This window comes from Mytilus galloprovincialis, chromosome 5 (genome assembly GCF_965363235.1).
Source record: "Mytilus galloprovincialis chromosome 5, xbMytGall1.hap1.1, whole genome shotgun sequence".
Taxonomy (NCBI): domain Eukaryota; kingdom Metazoa; phylum Mollusca; class Bivalvia; order Mytilida; family Mytilidae; genus Mytilus; species Mytilus galloprovincialis.
The window spans coordinates 73314982-73340753 of record NC_134842.1 but is presented as its reverse complement, the minus strand read 5'-3'; the positions used below and the strand labels follow the sequence as shown (position 1 = coordinate 73340753).

Sequence of the window (25772 nt, the reverse complement as noted above, 5' to 3'; positions counted from 1 at the left end):
TGAAGATCAAATATGTGGTCATTTATATAAATTTCCTGTTTACAAAACTTTGAATTTTTCGAAAACTAAGGATTTTCTTATCCCAGTCATAGATTACCTTAGCTGTATTTGGGACAACTTTTTGGAATTTTTGGATCTTAAATGCTCTTCCACTTTTGACTTGTTTGGCATTATAACTTTTTTGATATGAGCGTCACTGATAGGTCTTTTGTAGACGAAACGCTTACTAAATTATGATATTGGTACCTTTGATAACTATTCATATCGGTTATCAATTTATTTCAAGAGACAATCTGTACAGGTCTATGAATTTGACTCTCCGTCTGAAATCTTTCGCCTCTCTTTTAGGACTTCACCCATCTGTAGAGGCTAGGACTTCGTCAATCTTTACTTTTTTATAACCTGTGTAAGAATCTCCACAAGTGTTCCTTCTTTCTTCAGGTTGTTTTTGTTTCTGCTTGCACATTCACGAAAAACTATGAGAACAAACATTCTGTCATTTAATCTCTTAATTAAGCAAAATTTGAAGATTTTAGTAAAGATACCAGTCTTAGAATTAATATCGTATAAACAGGTACTTGAGACTGATCAGTGCCATTTTAGTTATAAACATGGTATCTTTTATTTTTGTTCATATTCAAGTCTAAAGTTTACCCTTCATATTTAAAGTCGAAACCAACCATAGCTCGTATACATGGTATAGGAGCAAATTTTCAAAATTACTTGTATTCAAATTTGCTAATATTCAAAGATACAAGACACACTTTTGTACGCCAAACGGTCGTTTCGTCTACAAAAGACTCATCAGTGTCGCCCGAATAAAAGTAAAAACATTTCTTTACACTACTACTGTTCAATCTAATTCCCACGTTGTGTGTTATGTGTACTGGACAACGTCAATTGCATGTACTGATGGTAAATAGGAGCCTTTTATCACTGTCAACAACATTGATTGCATCTTCTAATTTGTCTTGACTTGATAGCTCGTATGACCCTTTGTCTGAATAGTAGTTGACTATACAGTATTGGTTGTTCAATGTTGTATGGTGACCATCAGCTAATATCCTGGTTATTTTGACGTTGATGGATAGTTGTTTCATTGACAATCGTACCACATCTCCTTATTTGTATACTGTACATTTAGATCTCTTCCATGTTCCATGGAATGGTTTACGTCTCTATTGGTAGAAATGTATTTGTAATATTTGTCAAAAATGACAAAATTATTAGAAGGATGGAAATAAAACAAATAGTTATTTTGATTACTTTATTTTGAAAGCAGTTATGATACACCTGTTAAGCAAAAATAATACAATGGCAAAGCGCTTCATCAATTAACAAAATGTTTTCTAATAATAAATCTAAACAACAAACACGCTAAAAATATAAAGTAAAATGACACAAACAAATAAAAAGGTTATGAAACCAGATATTTAACAAAAAGGTTGATACAATCGTTACCCGAGTGTTTTAATCATTCAAAATGTTTCCGAAAATAGAATATAACAAATAAAATGTTGCTTCCATCTGTTACGTATGTGTTGATACAAATGTCTGCATTGAATATGTATCCGATTTCTAAATCACAGTGTATTTTCTAAAACTTAAATTCACACTGCGGTTATTTGACGAAAGAACCATTCCAGTTGTTAGATTTTGCAGTACTTGACAGTCCTTTTAATTTCTTTTTCCGTGTGACTTCAAATATTCATTTTAATTTCTTTTTCCGTGTAACTTCAAATTATTCATTTTCCTGATTCATTCTTACCATTATATTATGTGATTGTATAAGTTATAAAGCTTCGAAGTAAACAAATTGATTAAGATAGAAAACACTGTATTTGATTCAAATTTATAAAATTAAAGAAAAATCCTATAGCTTCATTTACTCTCGAAGGAAACTTTGTCCGTCCAGCGAAAACATTAAAAAATGTATTTCATGACAACTTGCCTTTTTAAATTTGAAAAACAATTTGCATTGGCCAATATGAAACTTGCGTTCTTGGATTGAGTCCTGAAAGTATTGACGAACATCTACCAAGACAATCCATCAAAAAAATAACCATCGAATAAGAATGTAACCACGGTTCTACAGGATTTATTGAGTACATTTATTGTTATTATTGAATCCTCGCCAATCAGCAAGGAGATGGTTGTCCCCGACGAAAATATAAGATCAATAAAAAAAAATATATAAAAAAACAACATAAGAAGTTAATGTACTAACCATACAAGCAAAACATCGTCTAATCATACTGTTATTCAAACAAGGTCTATCTATTGTCAAGCTATCAACATTATTCATTTTAAAAGACCTTGACCTCACGAATTAATGCTTACATTGCTTAATAGATATAAGTAAAGTTTCTTGAGGCGGGCTACATTTCATCGCAACTAATTTTAGTACTTCACTCATATCATTTTAATATTGGCTAAAACATAATAGTATATACACATAAAATCATACGAAATGTGAAATACAAAACAATCAAGAACATGTATTATTAAATGCACACAAAAAAATCAGCAAAATGATGAAAAATTATTTATAGCATGAAGTAGACAGACACATCTATCGAAGTATTATATCATATCATTAATAATCTTTTTCTCAAAACATAAAGAATCTATCCCAACGAGCTTGAGATAAAGTAAAAAGTATAAAACAGATGTAGTTAAGTCTACCTTATATATCTTGACCTCAACTCGAAATTGACAGTGAGGGTCTGCTGAAAACAAAACTTTACGACAAAAGAGATGATTTAAACTTATAAATTGTGAACTTTTTATTCTATGTAGCAACATTCCAGCAGCGTCTGCATACGGAAATCGTCCCTTCGTAAATTTTACAGACGCCATCGCGAGTTGGTAGACCTTTATGTAATATCTTTTTCACAGATAATAACGGATATGTTCCAATTACGAAAGTTGTCTCCTTTTCTACTAGTGTTACCTAGCGAATTAGACTAATGACGGGAATTGTACTAACATGAGCAACACGATGGGTGCAACACGTGTAGCAGGATCTGCGTACCCTCGAGTCTTTTTTTTTGGTACTATTGTGTCATGTGTGTGTCTGTATGTCTTTTTTTCTTTTTAATCATGTTGTTGTCAGTTTAAATTCGACTTATGAGTTTGCATGTCCCTTTTGTATCTTTCGCCTCCCTTCCAATAAAAAATCATGTGTACACATATATTATAATCTACTTGTTCTAAGCTTAACTAAGTTTGTCCATAAACAACCTATATGTTTAACAAATGGGTTCAAAACCTGACAAATAGTATGTTGCTACTTGCAAGAGCGCGACGTTTCTACTGTTTAATGTGCACAAATTATCAATACTCGTTGATTCTTATTCTGATAATAGCTGACGCAATTACCAAACGCAATCAAAAATGCTTACTCCTTTTAATAAATGAGATTGAACAAGATGATAAGCAAAACATTGTATTAAGTAACTCACAGTATCAAATGCATGAAAAACAATATATCAATAAAATATGAAAATATATCTGAAATAAAAACTATGCAATAAAAAGAAAACATATATAACAGATCGATATAGGTATAAAAAAGACATGATATATACATGTAGTAAATGAAAAATCATCAAACACAAAACAAAAAACTTCATCGTCTTTCAAATACTTACAAGTACAAACTTTGATTTTACACAGTTTGGTATGATCGCATAAAGTATACAATCATAACTTAGAATTTATTATCGTACCTAATGTATATTGATGTAGCCCTACTTCTATTACAGGAATAGTCTTTGTCGTTTTCATTTAATCATGTAAAGAAGTTTTATATCTTAATAACACTAAATATTTGATATCTGACATGTGGAAGTTACAGTCCAACAGAACATTGCCAATACTGTGTCCGATATTTTACAAATTTTTAAGAATTTATTGATTTCATATTTGAAGCGACACCAATGGAAATTAAAAAAAAAAGACCAGTAACTAGTGCCAACAAGTTGTTGCACTACATTTCTCTTGTATTAAACAACGGACCATAATAAATTAATAAGTGCATGGAGTAAAATGCAAATAGAGTGGCTATTAAGATCTTACACACATTGAATAGTATTCCATGTTTTTAATATTTTCATGCTACTTGCTTCGTTGAAGACCCATTGGTGACCTTCAGCTGATGTTTACTCTTTTGTCGGGTTGTTGTCTCTTTGATTTATTCCATTCTCAATTGTACCTATCTATTTTGACTTTTATATTCAGCCCTTTTGACGAGGTTTGCATTTTCTAAAATTTTGGGTTTTAAAGTAAAAGATGAAGTTCATTCTTGGAAAAGGTTTGATGTATTTGAGAAGTATAGAATGTCATTTGTATGATATGTAACACATCAATTGAGAAAAAAACGTAAATCAAAAGAAGTTATTATGTCAATATGCAGCAACTTTGTTGACATACTTGTCAATGTGTGGTTGATCTTCATAGCCAATCTTTTTTCAAACTGTGTGGTATTTTACACCATTTATTAATCAGTTTTATTATATTTCTTAATTGTAGATTTATAACAGATCTTTCAAAAATCAATTAACGTCTTTTTGAACTCAATATACCTGTTACAAATGTAATCATTAAACAAGACAGGTACAATAAAAAGCAAAAAAGAGTGTCTCTGGTCAGTTGAAAAGAGTATTTTCAAGAACTCGAATGTCTTTTCCAATACTTGTGTACGCTTGGGCAATCATCCGCATGGTGGGTCTGACATGCTTTGCTTTACAAATAAGCATCCATTCATCAAGAATGTCCTTGTTTAGTTTCACCAAATCTCGTTTCGTTTGCCTGTGATTGATGGTCTCCCATGTCTCGAGGTCCATACCAAGTTCAACCAGAAAAAATAATGATTTGTTTCCAATCAAAGGTGCCGTTTTATCAATGTCCTCGTCCGAAGGAACAAGATCCCATTTCTCTGGATCAGTATCTGAAATAACACGAAGTAACAATAGTGTCTTTATCATCTCTTCTGTTTCCATACGTATTTATTATTGACTTTCAATTATTAGGTTTTGAACGTTCCTGGTGAAGGTGAATCTAGACTAATGCTTCGAACATATATAATTTACAAAATCTATGTGAATTCAGTCCTGCTTTTTTGCATGTTTTGAGAGTCAGTCATGTATGGACTACAAACATTTCATAAAGGAATTAATGATCGAAACTTTAGCTGCTAATTAACTGATTAAATTTAGAACTTGTTTTGCATAGTTTCCGAATGTACATCTTATATTGAATTAATAGGAATTTGTTAGTTTATTTAAACCAATCAAATAGCTAGCTTCTGTTCGTGAAATGAACCAAATACTATCGATATTTGCAAGTGAAATGGTTCAACGAATTAGATGCAAAATAACTATATATATATGTTCCAGACCGTATGAGTAGATGGACCGTACGCGTACGGTCTGGACCGTATGCATACTTTTTCAAAATACCCATACGGTCGGACCTTACGCGTACGGTCTGACTAAGAATTTAAAAGAAGTTGGTCAAGTTTATTAGATACGAATGCATATTACAGATCAACATAACTTAACTCTCAAATTAATATAAAAAAGTTCAATTGTAATTGAAATAAAAACTGTATATGCTAACTATTAAAAAAAAACGCTAATCAACTCTGTTAATCTCTTGAAATGAGCAGGTCGATCAGTTATACTTTAATTGAATTACGATCACTGAAATTGAAGATATTTGAAGTTAACATAATATGGGAGGACAGTTGTTTTAGAATGTTTAGCAACTTTACAAAAAAATGCAAATGCAGAGGAACATGCATGAACTGCAAACATGTACATTTTTAAATGTAAACAAATATTACGTTACTTGTTGTAGCAAGTGTCACCTTGGTCGAGTGTACAAAAATAGGATTCAGATATACAATTAAACAAATGTTTAATTTCAATTGTTCGTTTGTTCAGTTTATCCATCGAATTGTAATAATAACAATTTTGGATCCTCAATGCTCTTAAACTTTGTAATTGTTTGGCTTTATAAATATTTCAATCTGAGCATCACTGATGAGTCTTATGTAGACGAAACGCGCGTCTGGCGTACTAAATTATAATCCTGGTACTTTTGATAACTATTGTAAAACTAAATATAAAGATTGTTATAAATGGTTTAAATATAACCCATATGATCCAATCACATGTATGGTCAGCTCGCACTGGACCATACGCGTATACTCATACGGTCCGACCGTACGCGTATGGTCGGACCGTACGAGTATACGTAAACAGTCCGGACCGTACGTGTACGGTCCAAATACTCATATGGTCTGGAACATATATCATAACTATCTGTATAGTTTTCTAGTGTGAACAGAAACAATAATTACTTCTATGTATAGATAAAGGCAACAGTAGTATATCGCTGTTCAAAATTCATAAATCGATAGAGAAAAAACAAATCCAGGTTACAAACTAAAAGTGAGGGAAACTTATCAATTATACGAGAACTACGACACAGCAGAGACACAACACCGACATGAAACACACACAAAAACGAACTATAATGCAACAATGGCCATTTCCCTTACTGGGTACAGGGCATTTTATGAAAAAAATGGTGGGTTGAACCTGGTTTTGTGGCATGCCTAACCTCCCGTTTTAATGACAGTGTTAATCATAACATTGAAATGATAACATTACACGACAAGGTTAAAATAGATGAACAGATAAATGGGAGAAAATATAGGACAGAGAAACAATCGAAAAATAGCCATCAAAAGGTAACAGGTTAAAAAATATTTTTATACGCCAGACGCGCGCTACGTCCACACGAAACTATACTCAGATGTAAAAAGTTTGAAAGCCATAACAACTACAAAGTTGATGATCGCCGAGGACCAAAAGTTCTAAAAGGTTGTGAGGCTAAGGTTATCCGCCTGGGACAAAAAAATCATTATTATCAAGAATTATACATAGTTTTGCAAACAGTAAATTTTATAAAATGACTATATAATAGATATACATGATTAAACTGAAGTGGTAACTAGCTATAGAATAAAAACGAATACATTACAAAACCGCAGCACTGTTAGACATAGTCAATGCAACGCCCAAAGTGCGGTCACATTTAAATTTCTAAAACGTGTTCCTAAAACTAAGAAAGAATTTGGATGAAATTCAAGATTTGATTTGTATGACTTATCTAACTTATATTAATAACAGTGAAAATGATAATACTAATTAATATTTAATTGTAGTAGTAATTAGATAATTGATTGTACTTTTTAGCTTTGTGGGTGTTTCTTCTGATCAAACTGCAAACCAAATATGTCGTGTAAATTTCGTTGATCCAAAATTAAACCTACTAAATTTATCTGGATGAGAAGTTATCCCCAACACAACACACGAATACAACAGAAAAAAAACAGATTTACAACTTCAAACGTTAAGACATTTGACAACATCCGATGACAACAACAAAAACAACATCAAAACCCAACAAATTAATTTGGGATGGAAAAGTACCGTGCACCGTCTTGAACCAATACGAATTCACACTCAGCAAAACAGTCACATTTGGGAATAAGTCACGTTCGGTAATAAAAATATAAGACGACGTAATGACACACCACAATCTAACACGTGGTAAAATGTCCATGGTTAGTTTGGACAAAGACACATCGTATGGATCAACCAATTCGTGATGGTGTCCGTAAAATTAACGAAGTGTCATTTTTAATCTGTCCTCCTCATAACTTTGTTGGAGCAGTTTCTGTGTTAGGAGCATACTTCTGTATATGAAGTCCGTATAGTGTGAACATGCACAAGAATAACGTACTATGTGAGATATGTAAACAAGGAGCAGAGGGTATGTTACTGCTGAGAAATGAGAAATTGATAATTGGGAGGTTGAAATCGTCCCATTTATCATATATTTTCGTGTGAAGTCGTCCATATGTGTTAATATTGCGGAAAAGGTCAAGGTATGAAGTAGTCCTTCCAGTATCAGTAGTATCCTTAATTGCAAGTTCACTGGGACATATGGTCCGAGTACATAGTTATTTCGTAGTGCATTTCTTTTAGACAATAAAATGCGCTTTCTCAATAATATTTTTACAGTGTGTTGTACTACTTTTGGGACAAATTATATCTAAATATGGACAATATCATGTTAAGGGAGTATTGAAATCTTTTGACAGCTTCCGAAGTGCTATTTTTTTTACCCTTTTCAGCTGGGCCTAATCACTACTTTACATTAATATTTATGACCCAAATATTTTTACAGTGTCATTTCACCCCCCAACTTCCTATATGAGGCATAAAACATGGAGAAATAAATTTGGAAGGTGTATAACAAAAATTGGCAAGTAACACACTGTCCACACTAAGGACTATATTCGTGGACAACGATAATCAAAGGACGATAACTGTGTACTCGGACCATATGAGATGCAAGTATTGGCTGAAATATGGGTTATTCAGTGATAGGACATCATCAATATATCGAAAAAGGAAATTAAAGAATTTTGCAAGGTGCTTTTTCTGTTTGTCTTTAAGAAGGGTTTGAATGAATTGTGCTTCATACGAGTACACACACAAATCTGTTAATAGGGGTGCACAATTAGTACCTATTGCAATACCGATTGTCTGTTGAAATATGGATCCTCCAAACTCAACAAATATATTGTCGATCAAAAAGTCCAGCATTTTCATTACATCATCTTCAGTATATTTTCTGGAATATTCAGTGTGGTTCTTCACAAAACATGAATTATTGTAACCCAAAACAAGAAATTTGTATCTACGATTCCCATTTTTATAGAAATAGTTTATATACTCTTAGTTTATACATACATATTAGCTATTCTTAACAACAACACAGACGATGTTATTGAAAAAGGTATACTTACCAAAGTCCATAAATGCGCCTCTCATAACCTGTACAAAGAAGATGCAGCTATGATTAATATGTTTACAATGCAATTCAAACCATATAAATTCATGAGAACCTTTTGTTCATAACACGTCTTTCTAGAGAACAATATATATCAAGCTATTTGACCATTAGTTGTCATTTCGTCATCGTTTTACAACACTGAGTAATGACACAACCAAGTCAGCTGCCTTGTATTTAGGTCGACTTAAGACATTTCCACGTAGAGTTTGTAACTAGTGTAATTCTATATGTGCTAAGCACTATGTTTTACATTATGTTCTTTGCACAAAGACGCATTTGTCAGTACTATGTTGACAACTACTATGAGAAATAATACATATTTGACTTACTTCAATCAATAGATGACATCGTTTATAACACAACACTTTTCTCTTGGATCCATAATTTAATCTGATTATTGCAACATAAATACACACGACTCTAAACGATTTTTTTTAATTTGACTTATCAAAAAGAAATGACACTTCATGTGACGAAAAACTTCTTTCAAATTCATTACGTAGAAATATTATTTCAATCAACTTTAGATAAGAAAAGTCATTTTGTTTAGAAATACATTTAAACAGTTCAACAATATCTTAAACAAGTCAAATATTAAAATTTGTTGTATGAAACACATTTACCTTGCATAAAGTGTGTGGATTTTGTATCTTTCCTTCCTCTACAGCTTTTTTAATTTTTCTGAATGTCAGTGTTGATTTCTCATGACAAAGACATAATGCTTTGAATTTCAGTAGTTGTGGTTCAGGTTCTACGACGAAGAGGTCTTTCCATTCGGTGTATGGTAGGTCAAGATGTGTTACCAATTCACGAATCTCATCTACATCGTAAAGGATTGACAGTCGACGCAAGTGAAATGCTGACAAATCTTCACGGAGAAAATCTTCATTCGTAACTGTAGAAAAAGTATAAAATACTTTAGTGTCATCAGAGAGGTATTAATTTGTTGTAATTGTGAATAGTATCGAGAATTGAAATGAGGGTAATTTTGTTGTTGAATTATTGAAAGAAGGTAAATGAATACTCCGTCTGTTTGAACACATAATTCAAAGTTAGTATGTCAGTTTGTCTCATTTTTTTATTTTTTCATTGTGTATGTGTAGAAAATATGCAAGCCTGTTTGAACAATTATACCTCAAAATTATTTATTATGACAACCGTTTATTTAGAGTCCTGCTCTACTCTGATATAGACTCAACGATACATTATTTAAGGTAGATTCATGGTATACCGCCATCTTGGATTGTACAATCACAGTACAAAATCGGTCTAGTTATTTGCCTAAATCTGCAAATTTGGAGACAGATTTGCAATTCAATGGTTAGACTATTTTTTCTATTTAGAGAAAACTTGTTAATTAATCGTATTATTCAAAATATTTTAACAAATATAATTTCTTTTGGTTTTAAAATCTTTTTTTTCAAATGTGCCATTTAAGGGGAGATAACTCTTTTAGTACAAAATTTATACAGGGCTAATAGGGAAATTTTTTATTTTTACTTGTAGCAAGAAAACAAGTTCGGTGACACCATGTTTTCTTTTTATTTTCTTAAAACATGTTATGAAACCTTTCTTCTCACAATTTATTTCAAAATTCTATCTCATAGAATTTTTTTTATGCACACTAATGTGTTTTTTCATGAACAAACTAACCAAATTTTGGCAATTTTCAACGCCTCATAGCTTGAAAAATAGCACGGTGACCCATACTTTTTATTAAATTTTTGAAAAGAGCATAGTAAAATCTTCATTTTGGCAAATTATAAAAAAATTCTGTCTCAAAAAATATATACTTGTGATCTACCTTAAGGAATGTCTATGAAGAAATAACATAAAAAATGTGGTGCACACTGAATAACGCGCGTAGCGGGTTATTTAATAGTGTGCACCACATTTGTTATGTTATTTCAAATAGACTGACAAACTATTACAGTTATTTCTTATAATTTGATTCTAAATTCCATTTTAAACCGGCGTAAATCATGAAAAAACGTTGATGACGTCATGGTCACATGTCAAAATTGTGTCTTTGATATGATAAACAAAACGACGTCAGCCAATCAGATGACGCGTTACATCCAAACTTAATTTATTATATTTTAAACTATATTTATGGAATCAGGGAAGGGAATAAGACGATCAAAGTAATAAAATTAGCTATTTATTTGAAATATTTTATATTTTTAGTTTCACACGGCTGGACAATTAGTTACAATGCACTTTTTAGTGAATGTCTGATAATTAATTAATTCTTACCTGGACAGGTAATTTCACACTTCTTTATTATTTCCTAAAAAAAAAACAAATGTAATTCATATTTTGTTTATAAAATATACAGTAAAAGATGTGACAAAGAAATCTAAATCTAAAATATCTAATGAATATATCAGATAGGTCATGACGCTTCTGACTTTTTGTACATGACTTATTTAGTAATACATTGTGGTACTTGATTATTTTGGAAAATGTTGAATTTACTCCACCTAAAATGATTCGTCTTGTTAACATATATCTATGTCCGTCATTGAGTGGGAATAACGCCTACCAATAGGTTAAAATAAATATAATTATATCAAAGATTTGATTGACCTTTGTGCAATGCTCTTCGTTTGAAGCAATATTAATGATGCTAATGTAATAAATACTACTGGGTCGATACCTATGCGAGTCTATGAGAGTAATACCCGCCTTGGAGCGAGAACTTTAGTACTAGAATACAAAATCTATTTTTGTTTTATAAAAAACGTGCTTTCTCTTTTTAGAATAATTTCAAGGCAGGGAATATCACCGTCATGTAAAGCTCTGAGTCAACCCTTCAAAGTATGCAGACGGTTTAAAATAATAAAGCCTCAGCATAAGTAACGTCTGGACCCAGTGCGTACTTTTTCAAAATTCTGAGTATTTTTCAGTATGAATGTTTTAAAAGAAAAGTTAGCTCAATAAATACAAGTGACTAAATGGTTTTAACCATTTCAAAATGCCCCCTCAAAAATGAAACTAATATAGGATGAACAAAAAATGGATTTAAATTAATCGTAAATGGAGATAAATTATATGTGTTGACGAGATGAGTATGGTCCATAATTCTATTGAAATATAAAGTTTAAAGATGGGATCAGAATGCACAAAGTTGTATTTGGAAAACAAATGTTCTATTCTAATGTTAATTTACCTTTTCTGTTATCCAAGAGGACATCACATATTTATCATGGTCCAATTTGTGTCCAGGACATACCCAGATACCATCTATTTTGTTGAATTCTCCAATGGATAGCAGACATGGATCTTTTGCAACACTACAGCATAAGTTCATTTCAAAAGTCTCTTCGCTTAGTTCAGAGTTATCACTACTGGTTTTGATATATAGCTGACTAATGTTCTCCAGGGCTGATTTCAGACAATCGCAGATACTTGAAGCAAGGTCTTTCAATATAAAGACTTTATTTCTAGCATGAACAAGGCGGACAAAAATTCGGTCATCTTCACAGAGAATATGAATTTCTAAATATGGATCAATTGTTAATACTGCAGATCTATGGAACAGCATATCGTTCATTCTATCGCCGGGTTTCTTCACATCAAAAATACTGAGGCAGTAAGTGATGAACCTGAATGACAAAGCTGGTGGTATGATAGTAGAATTAGAACTAAATGCTATGGCAATGTTTCTGTCAGTCAGAAATGGAGACTGAAGGTATCCAGTGGTATCCTCAGCCTGAACCATGCTAGCAACGTAGTAAAAGTCGGTCGGTATTCTATTGCGCTTGAAGTCGTATCTCTTTGGTTCTACTAAAATATCAAGGTGGGTCATCACTGCTACTAGGTAGTCTTTGTGTTGTTCAAATCTCTGAAATTTACCATTTCTCCAAAGTCTCTCTATTCCGTTCTTGAAGATGACCCCTTTCTGACTCATCAGATTCCATAAATGCTCTTTTTGTTTTTCTCCTTTACAGAATCTTTTATCAGTGATTATTGATTTAAAAGCATCAATGAGATATGTTGGCAGTAGTGTTATATGTGTATCTAATCCCGGTTCATCAAAGTATAGAATTTTGCCAATAGCATGCTGGAATTTCAGGAACACCTTGAGTTCAGCATCTGTCAGTGGTCTGATAGGGTGTTGAGTGTTAATATGTCTCAAATCATCAAATGTTATTACATTGATATCCTTTCTGATAAGATTTTCGAATTCTAATTCTAGAGGGATAAAGCATTTTGGTAAGTTCTGTCCCCATGTTGGTTGGAGTTTGGACTCTCGTATAATACTTGTTTTGATCTTTCTCATTTCTGGGTCATTTTTGTTTTTGGCATTTACGAATATTCTGTCTTCGATAACCAAATGTGACATCAGTGGGGTTCCCTGAAACATGCTCTTTACATCTCCGTATAGTTGTTCTCTCGCTGTTTCAACTTCACTCTAAAATTATGATACATCGATAATAATCATTTTCGTTTGAAATTGAAACTTAACTTAACATAAGGAATTTAAAATCAATCATTTGTTTCTAAATTTCTTACTTTTGAAATAATTCTGTCAGTTAAAGGTGATAAAACGTGCATATATTTGAAAACCAATAGAGGAGCAGCATAATAAACACGTGTCAGTAAATTAAAAGACAATGACGATAAATATGGTTTACCCAAAAAGAAAAACGAATCAAATTAGTGAGATAAAAACCGCATTCACTTTCATTGCATAATCTAAAAGTGTATATACTTACATGTTTTAACTTGTCTTTATGAGTGAAAACGATCATAATCTTGGGAAATCCATACTGGCTGCCTTTGCAGTATGTCACAATCGTGTTTATCCAGAATCGAAGGTAATCTGTAAACAAGGAAATTTAAAAGTATTATGAAAGATAGGTATTTTCAATCCTTTTGGTATTATTTCACAGCTAAAAATAAAACAATTTAGCAAAAATCATAAAAAAAAACTATACATGTGGTCATTGAAAAACAACTTTTGCAACTACAACTGACACTTCCTGTGAAAAACCTATTATTTCAATATCAAAATATGACAACATAAAATAAAACAAAACCAGGAGAGACAAAAATTAGAAGCAATTAACTTTCCAAACAATACTCAGAGGGAATTACAACGTTATGGGACACACATCTTACCGAAGTACACTGTATGTAATCATCGTCTTGATATACATTGCCTTCATTCTTATCGTCTCATGGTTGATAATAAACATCTCTACTTGCTCCTCAAAGATATATCAAAGGTCACTAAAAATAACAAATCTGGCAGGGTTTTGCAATATCACGTCAATGTACACATTCTGCCTAAATTGTTCCGATAATTAACACCAGTTAAATGTTGAACTGAAAGGTATGTGCAATCTTTCAGTCTACATTAAGACTAAATGAGTTTTGTTATTAACCTTCACTTCATAGTTAGCAGTGTCCTTTAACGACACGTTCCGCTATATAGATGATGTTCTCACACTAAATAATACAAAAGATGGTGAATATGTCGAACGAATCTATCCCATCGAACTAGAGATAAAGGATACTACAGATACAGTAAAGTCCGCCACATATCTTGACTTACATCTAGAAATTGACAATGAGGGTCGGGTGACAACAAAACTTTACGACAAAAGAGATGATTTCAACCTCCCAATTGTGAACTTTCCATTTTTATATAGCAACGTTCCAGCAGCACCTGAATACGTAGTATATATTTCCCAATTGATACGATATTCCCGGGCTTGTGTTTCCTATCATGATTTCCTTGATAGAGGATTGCTGCTCACAAGGAAGCTATTAAACCAGGAGTTCCAAATAGTGAAGTTGAAATCATCCCTTCGTAAATTTTACGGACTGCATCACGAGTTTGTTGACCGTTATGGAATAACCGTTTCGCATATGATATCGAATATGTTTCTTATGTGATAATTACAATTCTCTTCCCTTTTCACGAATGTGACCTACCGGATTTGTTATTATATAAGCAACACGACGGGTGCCACATGTGCAGCAAGTCTGAATAGAAGAAACAAAATCCTTTGTTTGATTGACATATAGATAAATCGTTAGAGTTACAAAATTATTAGTTGGTTTAAAATGTATGGTTATAGTTTTAAATGTTGTAGTGCACTTTTGTATGTGCATTACATGTATACATATATGTTTATCCTTCTTAATTTTTTTAATCTTTATGAAACAAAATATAGTAATATACAATTGTGTTCATTTATGTAAACTGTTTTACCTCTTGCTGTTTTCTGTCCACTTTTCCCTGGAAGATATTGATCAAATCGACATGGGTCATCAAGGGTCCTACTACCATCCAATACAATCAAATAGATAGCTCGATAGGACAGGAAACTTTGGTGCGTGGAGTAAAAGATATCTTGACCCCCAAAGTCCCATATTATTACGGGTGCTATATGTCTTTGATGTATTTTTTTCTTTCCTACTTTTAAAGATTGCTTTAAAATGTGTTCTTCTGTAATTGATACCTTTATCTCTTTCACTTCTTTGGAAACTCCGAAGAATCTTTTTAGTTTTGTAATTAATCTAGGATTAGTAACGGACTCTACAGACTGTGTCAACCCAGTCGTGGCTTTCTCTGCTACAGGTGATCCTGACAGTGGTTCTGTTTGTTCCTGATCGAGTGAATCGTTCCAAGACAAAATGCTTTGCTTTTTTCCATCAGAATTCAGTGGCGATCCATGATTTGGCTCATTTTCTTTTGATTCATCTTCTGTTGCAGCAATTACCACAGTTTGCTGATTTGTCATAGGTATAGCATCCATGACATCTTCCGATTGAGACTCTTCATGTGAATAAGTCAATTGATCATCTGAACATTCTAGATTACTTGCCATTGCCTTGTTGTTGTGAGGATCTCTTTGTTGGCTATCTTTACCAGACAAAATATGTATTGGTATGTCGTATTTCAAAATTTCGTTTTGTTTTTCTTCAGTAGGAATGAAATTTGGCAGTGGTCTGTCATTTTTATTATATCCTTCTTGTTCATGTAAAGATAACAGTTCATTTTGAAATGAATCTGTGTTCTTCGATACCCTCGATGGTGTATGTGAATCGAATAGGACATTTGACATTGGTATTCCTTTTAAATGATGACCATGTTGTGAGTCTGCATCATGAAGGACTTTTGGCACAGGTATTTTGTCCTGCCGATAATCTTGTCTTTCATTTGGATCTAGTGGCATATTACGAACTAGCATCATATGATCATCCTGTTGTCTGATTCGACCAAAAGAAGCTTTAGGCACTTGATTTTCGTCTTTGGAATCATATTTTGTTTTATCTAAGTCAAAAGGAACATTTTGTAATTGTGTTTCGTCTTGATGATGGCCGTGTTGTTTTTGAACTGGTGTTTCGATTTCATTTGGATCATCTTGGTGTTTGTATAGATCTAGAGAAACATTTGTGCTTTGTTTGTTGTCTGGGATACGTTTCGTTGGTTTATTGCCATGTCCATGTTCTTTTAATCTGCTTGTATCCTTTTCGGCTGGAATACGTGGCATTTTATATATATCCTTATCGATTACTTGTTGCTCGTTAAATCGAACAGAGGCACTTGCTGTCGGACTCTTTTCGTGCTTATTGGTTAAATCAGTCAACAATTCAGGTGAAAGACTGCTAACTTGAGGACCAAGTGGTTTTTGTCTTAGCGACCTGCTGATGGTTACGTCTGCTAAAGAGAAATCTGGGGGGGAAAAAAAACTTCAATATAGTGTTGTATTTGTATTTGACACAACGTTTCGAAATGTTGGGTTTGCAATACACTCATTCTCGTTTTTTGACCTGGCTATCCAACTGTGTTGATTTGAATATTTGACGTAAACAACTGATAGGTATATAACCTAGTATGAGTTCGTACTTGTCAATCGACACATGGATACAACTTTACTTAATTTAAATGTTTACTTTATATAAATTCAAATCCATGTGTAAAATTTCTTTTGCATTTTCAATAACATTACCTCCTTTTTAGTATATTGATATTTATGATATACTGTTGAGAAAGTGACTTCGTATGTTTCTCTTTTTTTGTATCTCGAGAAGCCAGTAGTAAATGAACATTAGTTGAACTGCTTATGATTCATTTAAACACATGGAGACATATTATGTATTTCGGCAGACTTTTATTTCTTGAATTATTCTATCGACGTTTTTCAGTTGTTTTCACAATCGATATTTTTGTTTGCAATTTTAATAATTAATTTAAAGTAGTAGTACAAATTTTGATCATGGACACATATTATTTGGGGTTAACATATCCTAAATCTTTGACATATTTCAATTAATAATAATTGCTATTATGTTCAACAAAAAAAAAGAAAAACATCCATCGCTCTGATTGCATAGGATATTCTGTTAATTGTTTCGACCTAACAAACCAGAAGTTTGATGTAAAAAAAAATTCAAATTCATCTTTTATGACATTGTTTTGATTATTGAAAACGTTCCACCGTACACCTAATTTGCAAATATACAGTATCATCACTATGTGTTATTGTACCATTTGACACTTATTCCATAACATATAATCATAATTGTTTAAAACAAAAGCAGTGTTATAACATATCAAATCATCATAAGCATGTACCTTGCTTGCCATTCAACCATGTATTTGTTTCTCTGTCCATATACGACAGGCCTGTATATAGACCAATCCCGTCAGTGGATTTTCGCACCCTTGTTGGTCCTTTGCCTACTAGATATCGAGCTATTGTTGTTTTTCCAGTTCCCTGTTCGCCTGCTAACATTACCCGTGATTCAAAATGTGGGTAACTTTCTTCTTCTAGTAGATGAGTGAACACTTTTGCTGCGTCTTTATCGAGAGCCCTGATTTCAGCTGGTAAACCTTTAATGATTTATAAGAATAAAAGACACTACTCAAATATCCCCAGAATGCAAAAATAATTAACCCAATATACACATTTGAATATGAATAAGATCTAGGTGTGAAATTCACATAGAAAAGTTACATATGATAGTATAGACTTGTTGATTGGTGAAGGTTTGGTATCTGATAACCCTTATATATGACTAAATGTAAATATGATAACGGCTTAAGAAAAAAATAAAACAGTTTTTCATACAAAGAATTGGGCAAATTATACCAATAATGAAAATATCACTTTCTAAATTTGCTGCATACGAATTTTTCTAGATTTACGTTCATCCGAACACTAAACCAAGGCAGTAAAAGATAATGAATGTATAAAACCATAAACACAAAGAGAGCCACGTACCAAGTAATGACATAAAAATAAATAGCCAAATGAAACTAAGGTCAACTTTGCCCTCGGGCTTCAAAATCTGTTTTTGTCGATAATTTCACAAGTTTTAAAGTGTGAATAGAAAAGTTGAGTTGTACATGATGTCATCCCGAACGCTAAAAAACCCAACATTTGTACTTCAAGGTTTTATAAGAATTTGTCCAGCAAAGAGGTTTATGACTAAAGAATACATCAAAAATAAAAATCAATATTGAAAAATAAGTATTACCAAAAAATTCTACAAAATAAACTAACATTCAAATTAAAACTTTAGTAATGCACGTGCAAACTCTTCTTAATTTTTGAATTTCATTAATTCTTTATCTCATATATATCTGCGTAGTTTTAGGTAAAATTGTCCTGGTCATCGTTTCCAATTTCATAAATTTGGTAAGGTTTAAATGTTTGAGAAACGGATGTAACAGGATTATTTGAGCTCTGGTTGATAGTTTTCTGATTGGCATCCAAACCTTATCTCCTCATTGTTATATCTTTACGAGTTTATGTAGTGAAATATATGCATACGCCTCTTGATTATTTAATTTAACTTTCAGATATATTGATGATGTTTTTTCCATAAACCACCCGAACTTTTCTGATTGGGTTCCATTAATATATCCCACAGAACTAGAACTTTAAAAAACTAGAGATTAAAGAAACAACAGACATGGCTTCCTCCACCTCATTTTTAGACTTAAATCTCGAATTTGACGTACACAGTTATCTCAGTACCAGAATCTATGACAAACGAGACGATTTTAATTTTGAAATTATATTTCCCCCACCTTGGGATATATACTTCCCAACTTATTCAATATTCAAGAGCTTGCAGCTCCTACTCAGACTTTGTAAAACGTCATCAGTGTCTGAGTAGAAAGTTGATGAACCAGGGGTATGTCAAAGAGCGTCTCGTCCTTTTTCTAAAAAAGTTTATCGGAAAGTACCAATACCTTGTTGATAAATATTCCGTATCAACTTCACAAATAATACACGATGGTCTTGATGTATAGATTCTGCGTACTGATGTTGTTTATCATCTTAACAACGTGTTTTATAGTTCTTTCGTTTGTCTTTGTTCTATTATTAATATTACTTTTACTGTTGAATGGTTTTATGTGATATACGTTTGACGTAGCTCGGTACTTATACATCTCGTCAATGTGTTTGTATTGTCTTTCATTTTTTGGTGGCGTGTTTTTTATATGCGACTTTTTGTATTTCTTTGGTTCTTATAACGTGACTCTGTACTTTAAAAGATCCCGTCAGTATGATATTGTTCTATTTTATGTCATTATGATATATTTCTATTATGAATTACAAGATATGTTTAACCATAAACGTCAAAATCATTCTATCGCGTAGTGGAATTAACTATTTGTGGGTTCTTAAAAATTCTATATATAACTTTTGGACTATTTTCAATCTCGGCCTATTTCTGAAATTTATTCTTGCATACTTTTGATTTTTTAACCCTATATGCTAACATTGCATATGTAAATTTTAAAATTATTTGTATGCACATTGAACGACAAATCTATGTGACGTATAAAATATTCTGACGTCAGACACACAAATTAATGAATGTGTTTGTAGTTTTTGTGATTTGTTAAATTGTTCCGTTTAAAATTGTTATACGATGATGACTGATGTACCCATATTTTGACTGTTTTATTTATTGTGTCTGTTTAGTTAACGCATCAATGTAAATATAACGGAATTTGAAGACTGTCATCAAAGTGAGAGGGTTAGCGCTATAAAACCAGGTTTAATCCACCATTTTTTACATTTGAAATGCCTGTACCAAGTCAGGAATATGACAGTTCTTGTCCATTCGTTTTTGATGCGTTTTGTTATTTGATTTTGCCATCTTGTAAACGACTTTCCGAATTGATTTTCCTCTAAGTTCAGTATTTTTGTGATAAAGTGTCTTTTAAAGTCCTGCGCTGAAGATGTGTAAAGTATAGCGCTAGAGATGTAAAGTCTAGCGCTGGAGATGTAAAGTCAAGCGCTGAAGATGTGAAGTCTAGCGCTGGGGATGTAAAGTCTAGCGCTGGAGATGTAAAGTCTAGCGCTTGAGATGTATAGTCAAGCGCTGGAGATCTAAAGTCTAGCACTGGAGATGTAAAGTCAAGCGCTGAAGATGTGAAGTCTAGCGCTGGGGATGTAAAGTCTAGCGCTGGAGATGTGTAAAATCTAGCGCTGGAGATATGCAAAGTCTAGCGCTGGAGATGTAAAGTCAAGTGCTGGAGATGTAAATTTTATTATTTTGGTGCCGATCGGAAATCCAAGATGGGCGCCACAGTCCATTAACATAGATTAACATAGAACCCTATGGGAAAAACATGCAAACAACGTCTACGGAGACATTGTGTGACATTTTGATTCCAGTTTATGCATGAATGATCAGATAATTGTCCTTCGTATATTTTATGATTTTAGTGCCGATCGGAAGTCCAAGATGGCCACCACTGTCGAACATAACATTGAACCCTATGGGAAAAAATGCAAACTATTTCTACTGAGAAACCGTTTTCCTTTAAACCAAGTGAACGATTACATGCTCTCTAGAGCCTCTGGTTTAGAAACCATATTACAAAATGAATCCAATATATGCATGAATGATCAAATGAAGGTTCTTAATACATTTTATGATTTTGGTGTCGACTGTAAATCAAAAAGGGGTTCCATGGTCAAACACAATTTAACATATAACCATATAGGAAAAAAATGTACAAACAACTTTTACAAAGAAACTTTGACATACCGATTCCAGTTGATGGATAAATGATCAGATAATAGTCCTTAATAATTTTAATGAATTCGGTGCTGATTGGAAAACCAAGATGGTCACCACAGACCGAATCAGTTTAACAAAGAACCATAAGGGAAAACATGTGAACTGCTCTCTTTGAGCATCCGTATGGTACAATGAATCTACTTTATGCAGGAATGATCAAATGATGGTCCTGAATTTGACAATTTTATGATTTTTATGGCAACTGCAACTCCAACATGGATTCCATGGCCAAAAATAGTTTAACATTGAACCCTATAAGAAAAACATACAAACTACTTCTTTAACCAGGTTCGCTAGAGCCTCTGGTTTAAATGCATATATCTCACAAAATTTTTGACCTGGGACCACCAAATTTTGTGCAAATGTAACTTTAGACATAAGCTTGTCAGTCGGTCACATATCGGCTGACCTTGACATCATTGTCATGGTCCAGTGACCAGGGTCAAGTTATCATGATTAGGTCAGTTTCTCAGTAACAAGGTATGGTAGGCCAATAATATTTGGAGTATGAAATTCATAGTTAGGTGTACATGTCAGTCTGACAAATGTCAACTGACCTTGACCTCACAATCAAGTTTTTGTGATAATGTCAGTTTCATCGGCAGGAACTAGGTATGCTAAGTCAATATTTGCTGTATGAATTTGTCATAAGGTGTACATGTCTGTCTAACACGTGTCGCTTAGGTCAGTTTGGCCTCATTGTCGGTGACCAGGATCAAGTTTTCGTGGTAAGGTTAGACTCTTAGTAACTAGATATGATAGGTCCATGATATGTGGTTTGCGAATGTGTTGTAAGGTACTGACTTTAAGGTCATTGTCATCGTCCAGTGACCAGGATCAAGTGTCCGTGAATAAGTCAGTTTCTCAGTAATTAGGTATGGTAGGTCAATAATATTTGGTGTGTTAATTCCTTGTAAGGTGTACATGTCGTATTTGACAGGTGTCAACTGATAATGACCTCATTCTCACAATCCATTTACTTTGGTCAAGTTTCCTTATTTTGATGCATTTAATGATCCAGTTTTGGATTTCTGATAAGCTTACATCTGAGTCTACGTCCATATTAAGGCGAGACATCTTCGTGAGTCTGTAAAAGTCAAATCCCCAATTCTTTGTGTAAAATGGAGGATTACATTCCTGTTTATGATTTTGTCTCGCTTGGATCAAAGTCACTTATGGCGAGACAAAGTGATTGTTTTTTATTGTCCCAGTATTTTATTGATCTAATAGGCAATAACACGCGTCTGTCCGCCATCCCTTTCTGTGTGTCTCCTCTGAAGTCCTTTGGCGATTGTTACATTTGGTATGGAAGATTTCTCAATGAATAGAAGAATATATTGCATTTGCGTCGTGATTCTTGTTTTTTCTTGCCAAATATCAAACTTTATCTTTTTTTTGCCAAACAAACCGTTTCCGTGCATGATTCTTCTTTGTAGTACTTTGATGGATAGGTCTGATATTTGGTATGCAAGTTTGCCCTGATGAACAGAAAAGAAACAGCTCCAATTTTTTTTGTGATTATAGGACTTTATTCAAACTTATCAGACACTGTCCAATTTAAAAACCTTTTCCGTATCTTTTGACCAATAGGTCTGATATCTGGTATGCAAGTTTGTGCTCATGAATAGAACATTTTCAGAGTAATTGTATAATTGATGTAGGTTATATCAATTTTCCTACTGTTGTTGGATTAATTAAACCAACATTTTTAACACCCTAATGATAATTATCACCCTTCCCTACGGCTATATCTACTTGCTGAGAGCAACCGTAAAAGTTGTCTCGAAATGGCACGTGCACAGAGCAGAACTTATCAAGCGAGAGCAGAACTTATCAAGCGATTCTCAAAACGTTTAAACAGTAATTACTACGTAAAAATTTACATATTTTGATCTCAATTAAAACGAAACTATTTGAATTTCCCGAATGAAACGTTCTAACAACTAGCTGGACGTCGTTCTTATCAGTTCTGCTCAACGTTGCAAAAACGAACGCTACCGTTTCCCTATACAAGTATGTAAAACACCTGTGGAAAATGAATTAGAAAGATCATTGGTCAATTTTATTAAAATGTAAAGTCATAATATGGATGATGATACAGTTGGTGAAACCAGTATTGATATGCAAAATAACATCGTGCCGCTTCCCGCCCAAAAACGTTGGGAGAATTTGATCGTTGTTAGATTTTACCCAGAAATATCGCCGATGAAGGGTGATCAACATATTATCTGAATTTTTAAGACTGAGATATTGTAAAATATCAACCCGCTCGACAGAATATAAAGCTTTGTGGCTCGTTTGCTACGCTCACTAGCCTCTAAAATACACATTCTGGCTCACGGGATGATATTTTACTATATCTAGCTGTCAAAATCCCGCTAATATATACATATACCCACTGGCGGGGACACATTTAGCTACTATGTAGCAATGCCAAGTGTTAAGGCGGTGGTTACAATGTAAACGTTTAATTAACTTGATTATCTCAGACACCTGGCCGGGACAACCATATTGGGTATGAAATGGCTTGTCAGCAAGTTGCTTTTCCCATAGCCTTGACCTCATTTTCATTGTCAAGTTGTCATGTTAAGTTTTTGGATAAGTGTTTGTAAAAAAATCAAAGTTTTGAACTATATGTCCTTAAAACCAGATGCTCTGCAGGGCACAGCTTTATATGACCGCAGAGGTTGAACCCTGAACGGTTGGGGCAAGTATGGACACAACATTCAAGCTGGATTCAGCTCTAAATTTGGATTGTGATTAAAAAGTTGACACAGCATAGGCTTCTGACACAGAATGAATGTGGTCTAATGAACTTAAAATATTTTTTTTGCCTTTTGCTGTTGAATATTAATCCTCTCAAAAAAATGTTTGAAGAAATTTTCTTTTTATTTATGAAATCTGAAATGAGAAACATTTACCCCCCCCCCCCCACCCATTTTGTTTTCACATCCCCCTTTCCCTTTTTCCAAAACTGATCTCAATTCAAACTTCTATTGGAGTTTGCAACAATAACTACTCATTTAAATACATCATAAAATATTAAAATGTAAAATAAAGTGCTTGTTATCACTGAATGGTAAAGATTGTTTTACTTTATCAGTTGGTAGTAAAAGTGAATATACATTGTATATTGTATAAAACAATGATTTAAGTTGATTCAACTACTATTCTGGACAAAGAAAGATAAATCCAATTGAAAATTTCTTGCTATTGCACAATATTGTGCAATTAGATATTTCTTGATATTGCGCAATACTGTGCAATTGAAAATATTTGCTACTGCACAATACTGTGCAATTGAAAATTTCTTGCTATTGCACATTACTGTGCAATTGAAGATTTCTTGCTATTGCTGAATACTTTGCAATTGAAAATGTCTTGCTATTGCATATTACTTAATATAATAATTTTGGATTCTGATTTGAACCAACTTGAAAACTGGGCCCATAATCAAAAATCTAAGTACATGTTTAGATTCAGCATATCAAAAAAACCCAAGAATTAAATTTTTGTTAAAATCAAACTTAGTTTAATTTTGGACCCTTTACTGTAGACCAATTTGAAAACGGGACCAAAAATTAAAATCTACATACACAGTTAGAGTTGGCATATCAAAGAGCCCCAATTATTCAATTTTTGATGAAATCAAACAAAGTTCAATGTTGGACCCTTTGGGCCCCTTATTCCTAAACTGTTGGGACCAAAACTCCCAAAATCAAACCCAACCTTCCTTTTATAGTCATAAACCTTGTGTTTAAATTTAATTGATTTCTATTTACTTATACTAAAGTTATTGTGCGAAAAAAGAATAATTCTTATTTGGGCCCCTTTTTGGTCCCTAATTCCTAAACTGTTGGGACGTCAACTCCCAAAATCAATCCCAATCTTCCTTTTGTGGTCATAAACCTTGTGTTTAAATGCCAGGGAAAGAGTATAAATAGCAGCCAATGAACGAAATAGTGGTAAATTCAAATTTCTTTGCCACATTCATATCAAGGACATATTTTTTAGAATAACCTTGTTCAAAGAGTGATTTTTAGAAAAAAAAATTGTCACAGAACCTAGAACTGAACTATATTATCTGTTGCAAGAAAAATAAAAATTATTAACTAATTCTATTTTGTTATATTCCTAAAACAAATTATGAAACATTCATTTGAAAAATACTTTGATTGATAGCTGGGCGGATATATCGAGGGTTTAATGCATCAACCACGTAACTGCAAATTTTGCAGTTTTGAGATTTATTGATTTTTTAAACACTAAAGTATTAAATAATATTCCCTAAAATTTTTAGAGCAATTGGTTATAAAATAAATTTTTATTTGACATGTTCATCAATCTATTATAAGTTTGATAACGAAAGTTTGCCAACATGAACGACTTATCTAGTATTACTATTAGAATGAACGATTTATTCTTATAATTAAATAGCTTGCACCAAGCGCCCCAACAAAATATCTAACGATAAGGTGTGTTGCATTCCTATCAACAGACAATGTTTGAAAATTCATATGCCTCAACACTGTAACAAGTACTAACTTCATATCGCAGTTGACATTTTGATTTATTTATTTCAACACCTAAAACTATTTCCCCCACAACATCAGATAATGTTTTGCAGCTGTAAAAGAAATGTGAATATCAGCAGGTTATCAAACAAGCAAGGTCAACTAAGTGTTACTGGCATGACCTCATATTAGATAATATAAACATCAACTGAGATTAAACCAAGTAATTGTTTTGGTTGATGATGGGTTTTG

General features: G+C 32.9%; 1 protein-coding gene across 1 annotated transcript in view; it reads right to left on the bottom strand.

Moving 5' to 3' along the window:
* Positions 1-1253: 1253 nt before the first annotated feature.
* The window catches only part of LOC143076378 (uncharacterized), a 55352-nt gene continuing 30833 nt past the window's right edge, over positions 1254-25772 (bottom strand). The window contains exons 4-11 of the mRNA XM_076252117.1: positions 17534-17791; positions 15164-16630; positions 13659-13765; positions 12110-13354; positions 11194-11227; positions 9561-9832; positions 8891-8918; positions 1254-4951 (exon numbers count right to left, since the gene is read on the bottom strand). Coding sequence (XP_076108232.1) covers positions 4650-4951; positions 8891-8918; positions 9561-9832; positions 11194-11227; positions 12110-13354; positions 13659-13765; positions 15164-16630; positions 17534-17791 — 3713 coding nt within the window. The 3' untranslated portion in view covers positions 1254-4649. The remainder of the gene's footprint in view (positions 4952-8890; positions 8919-9560; positions 9833-11193; positions 11228-12109; positions 13355-13658; positions 13766-15163; positions 16631-17533; positions 17792-25772) is intronic.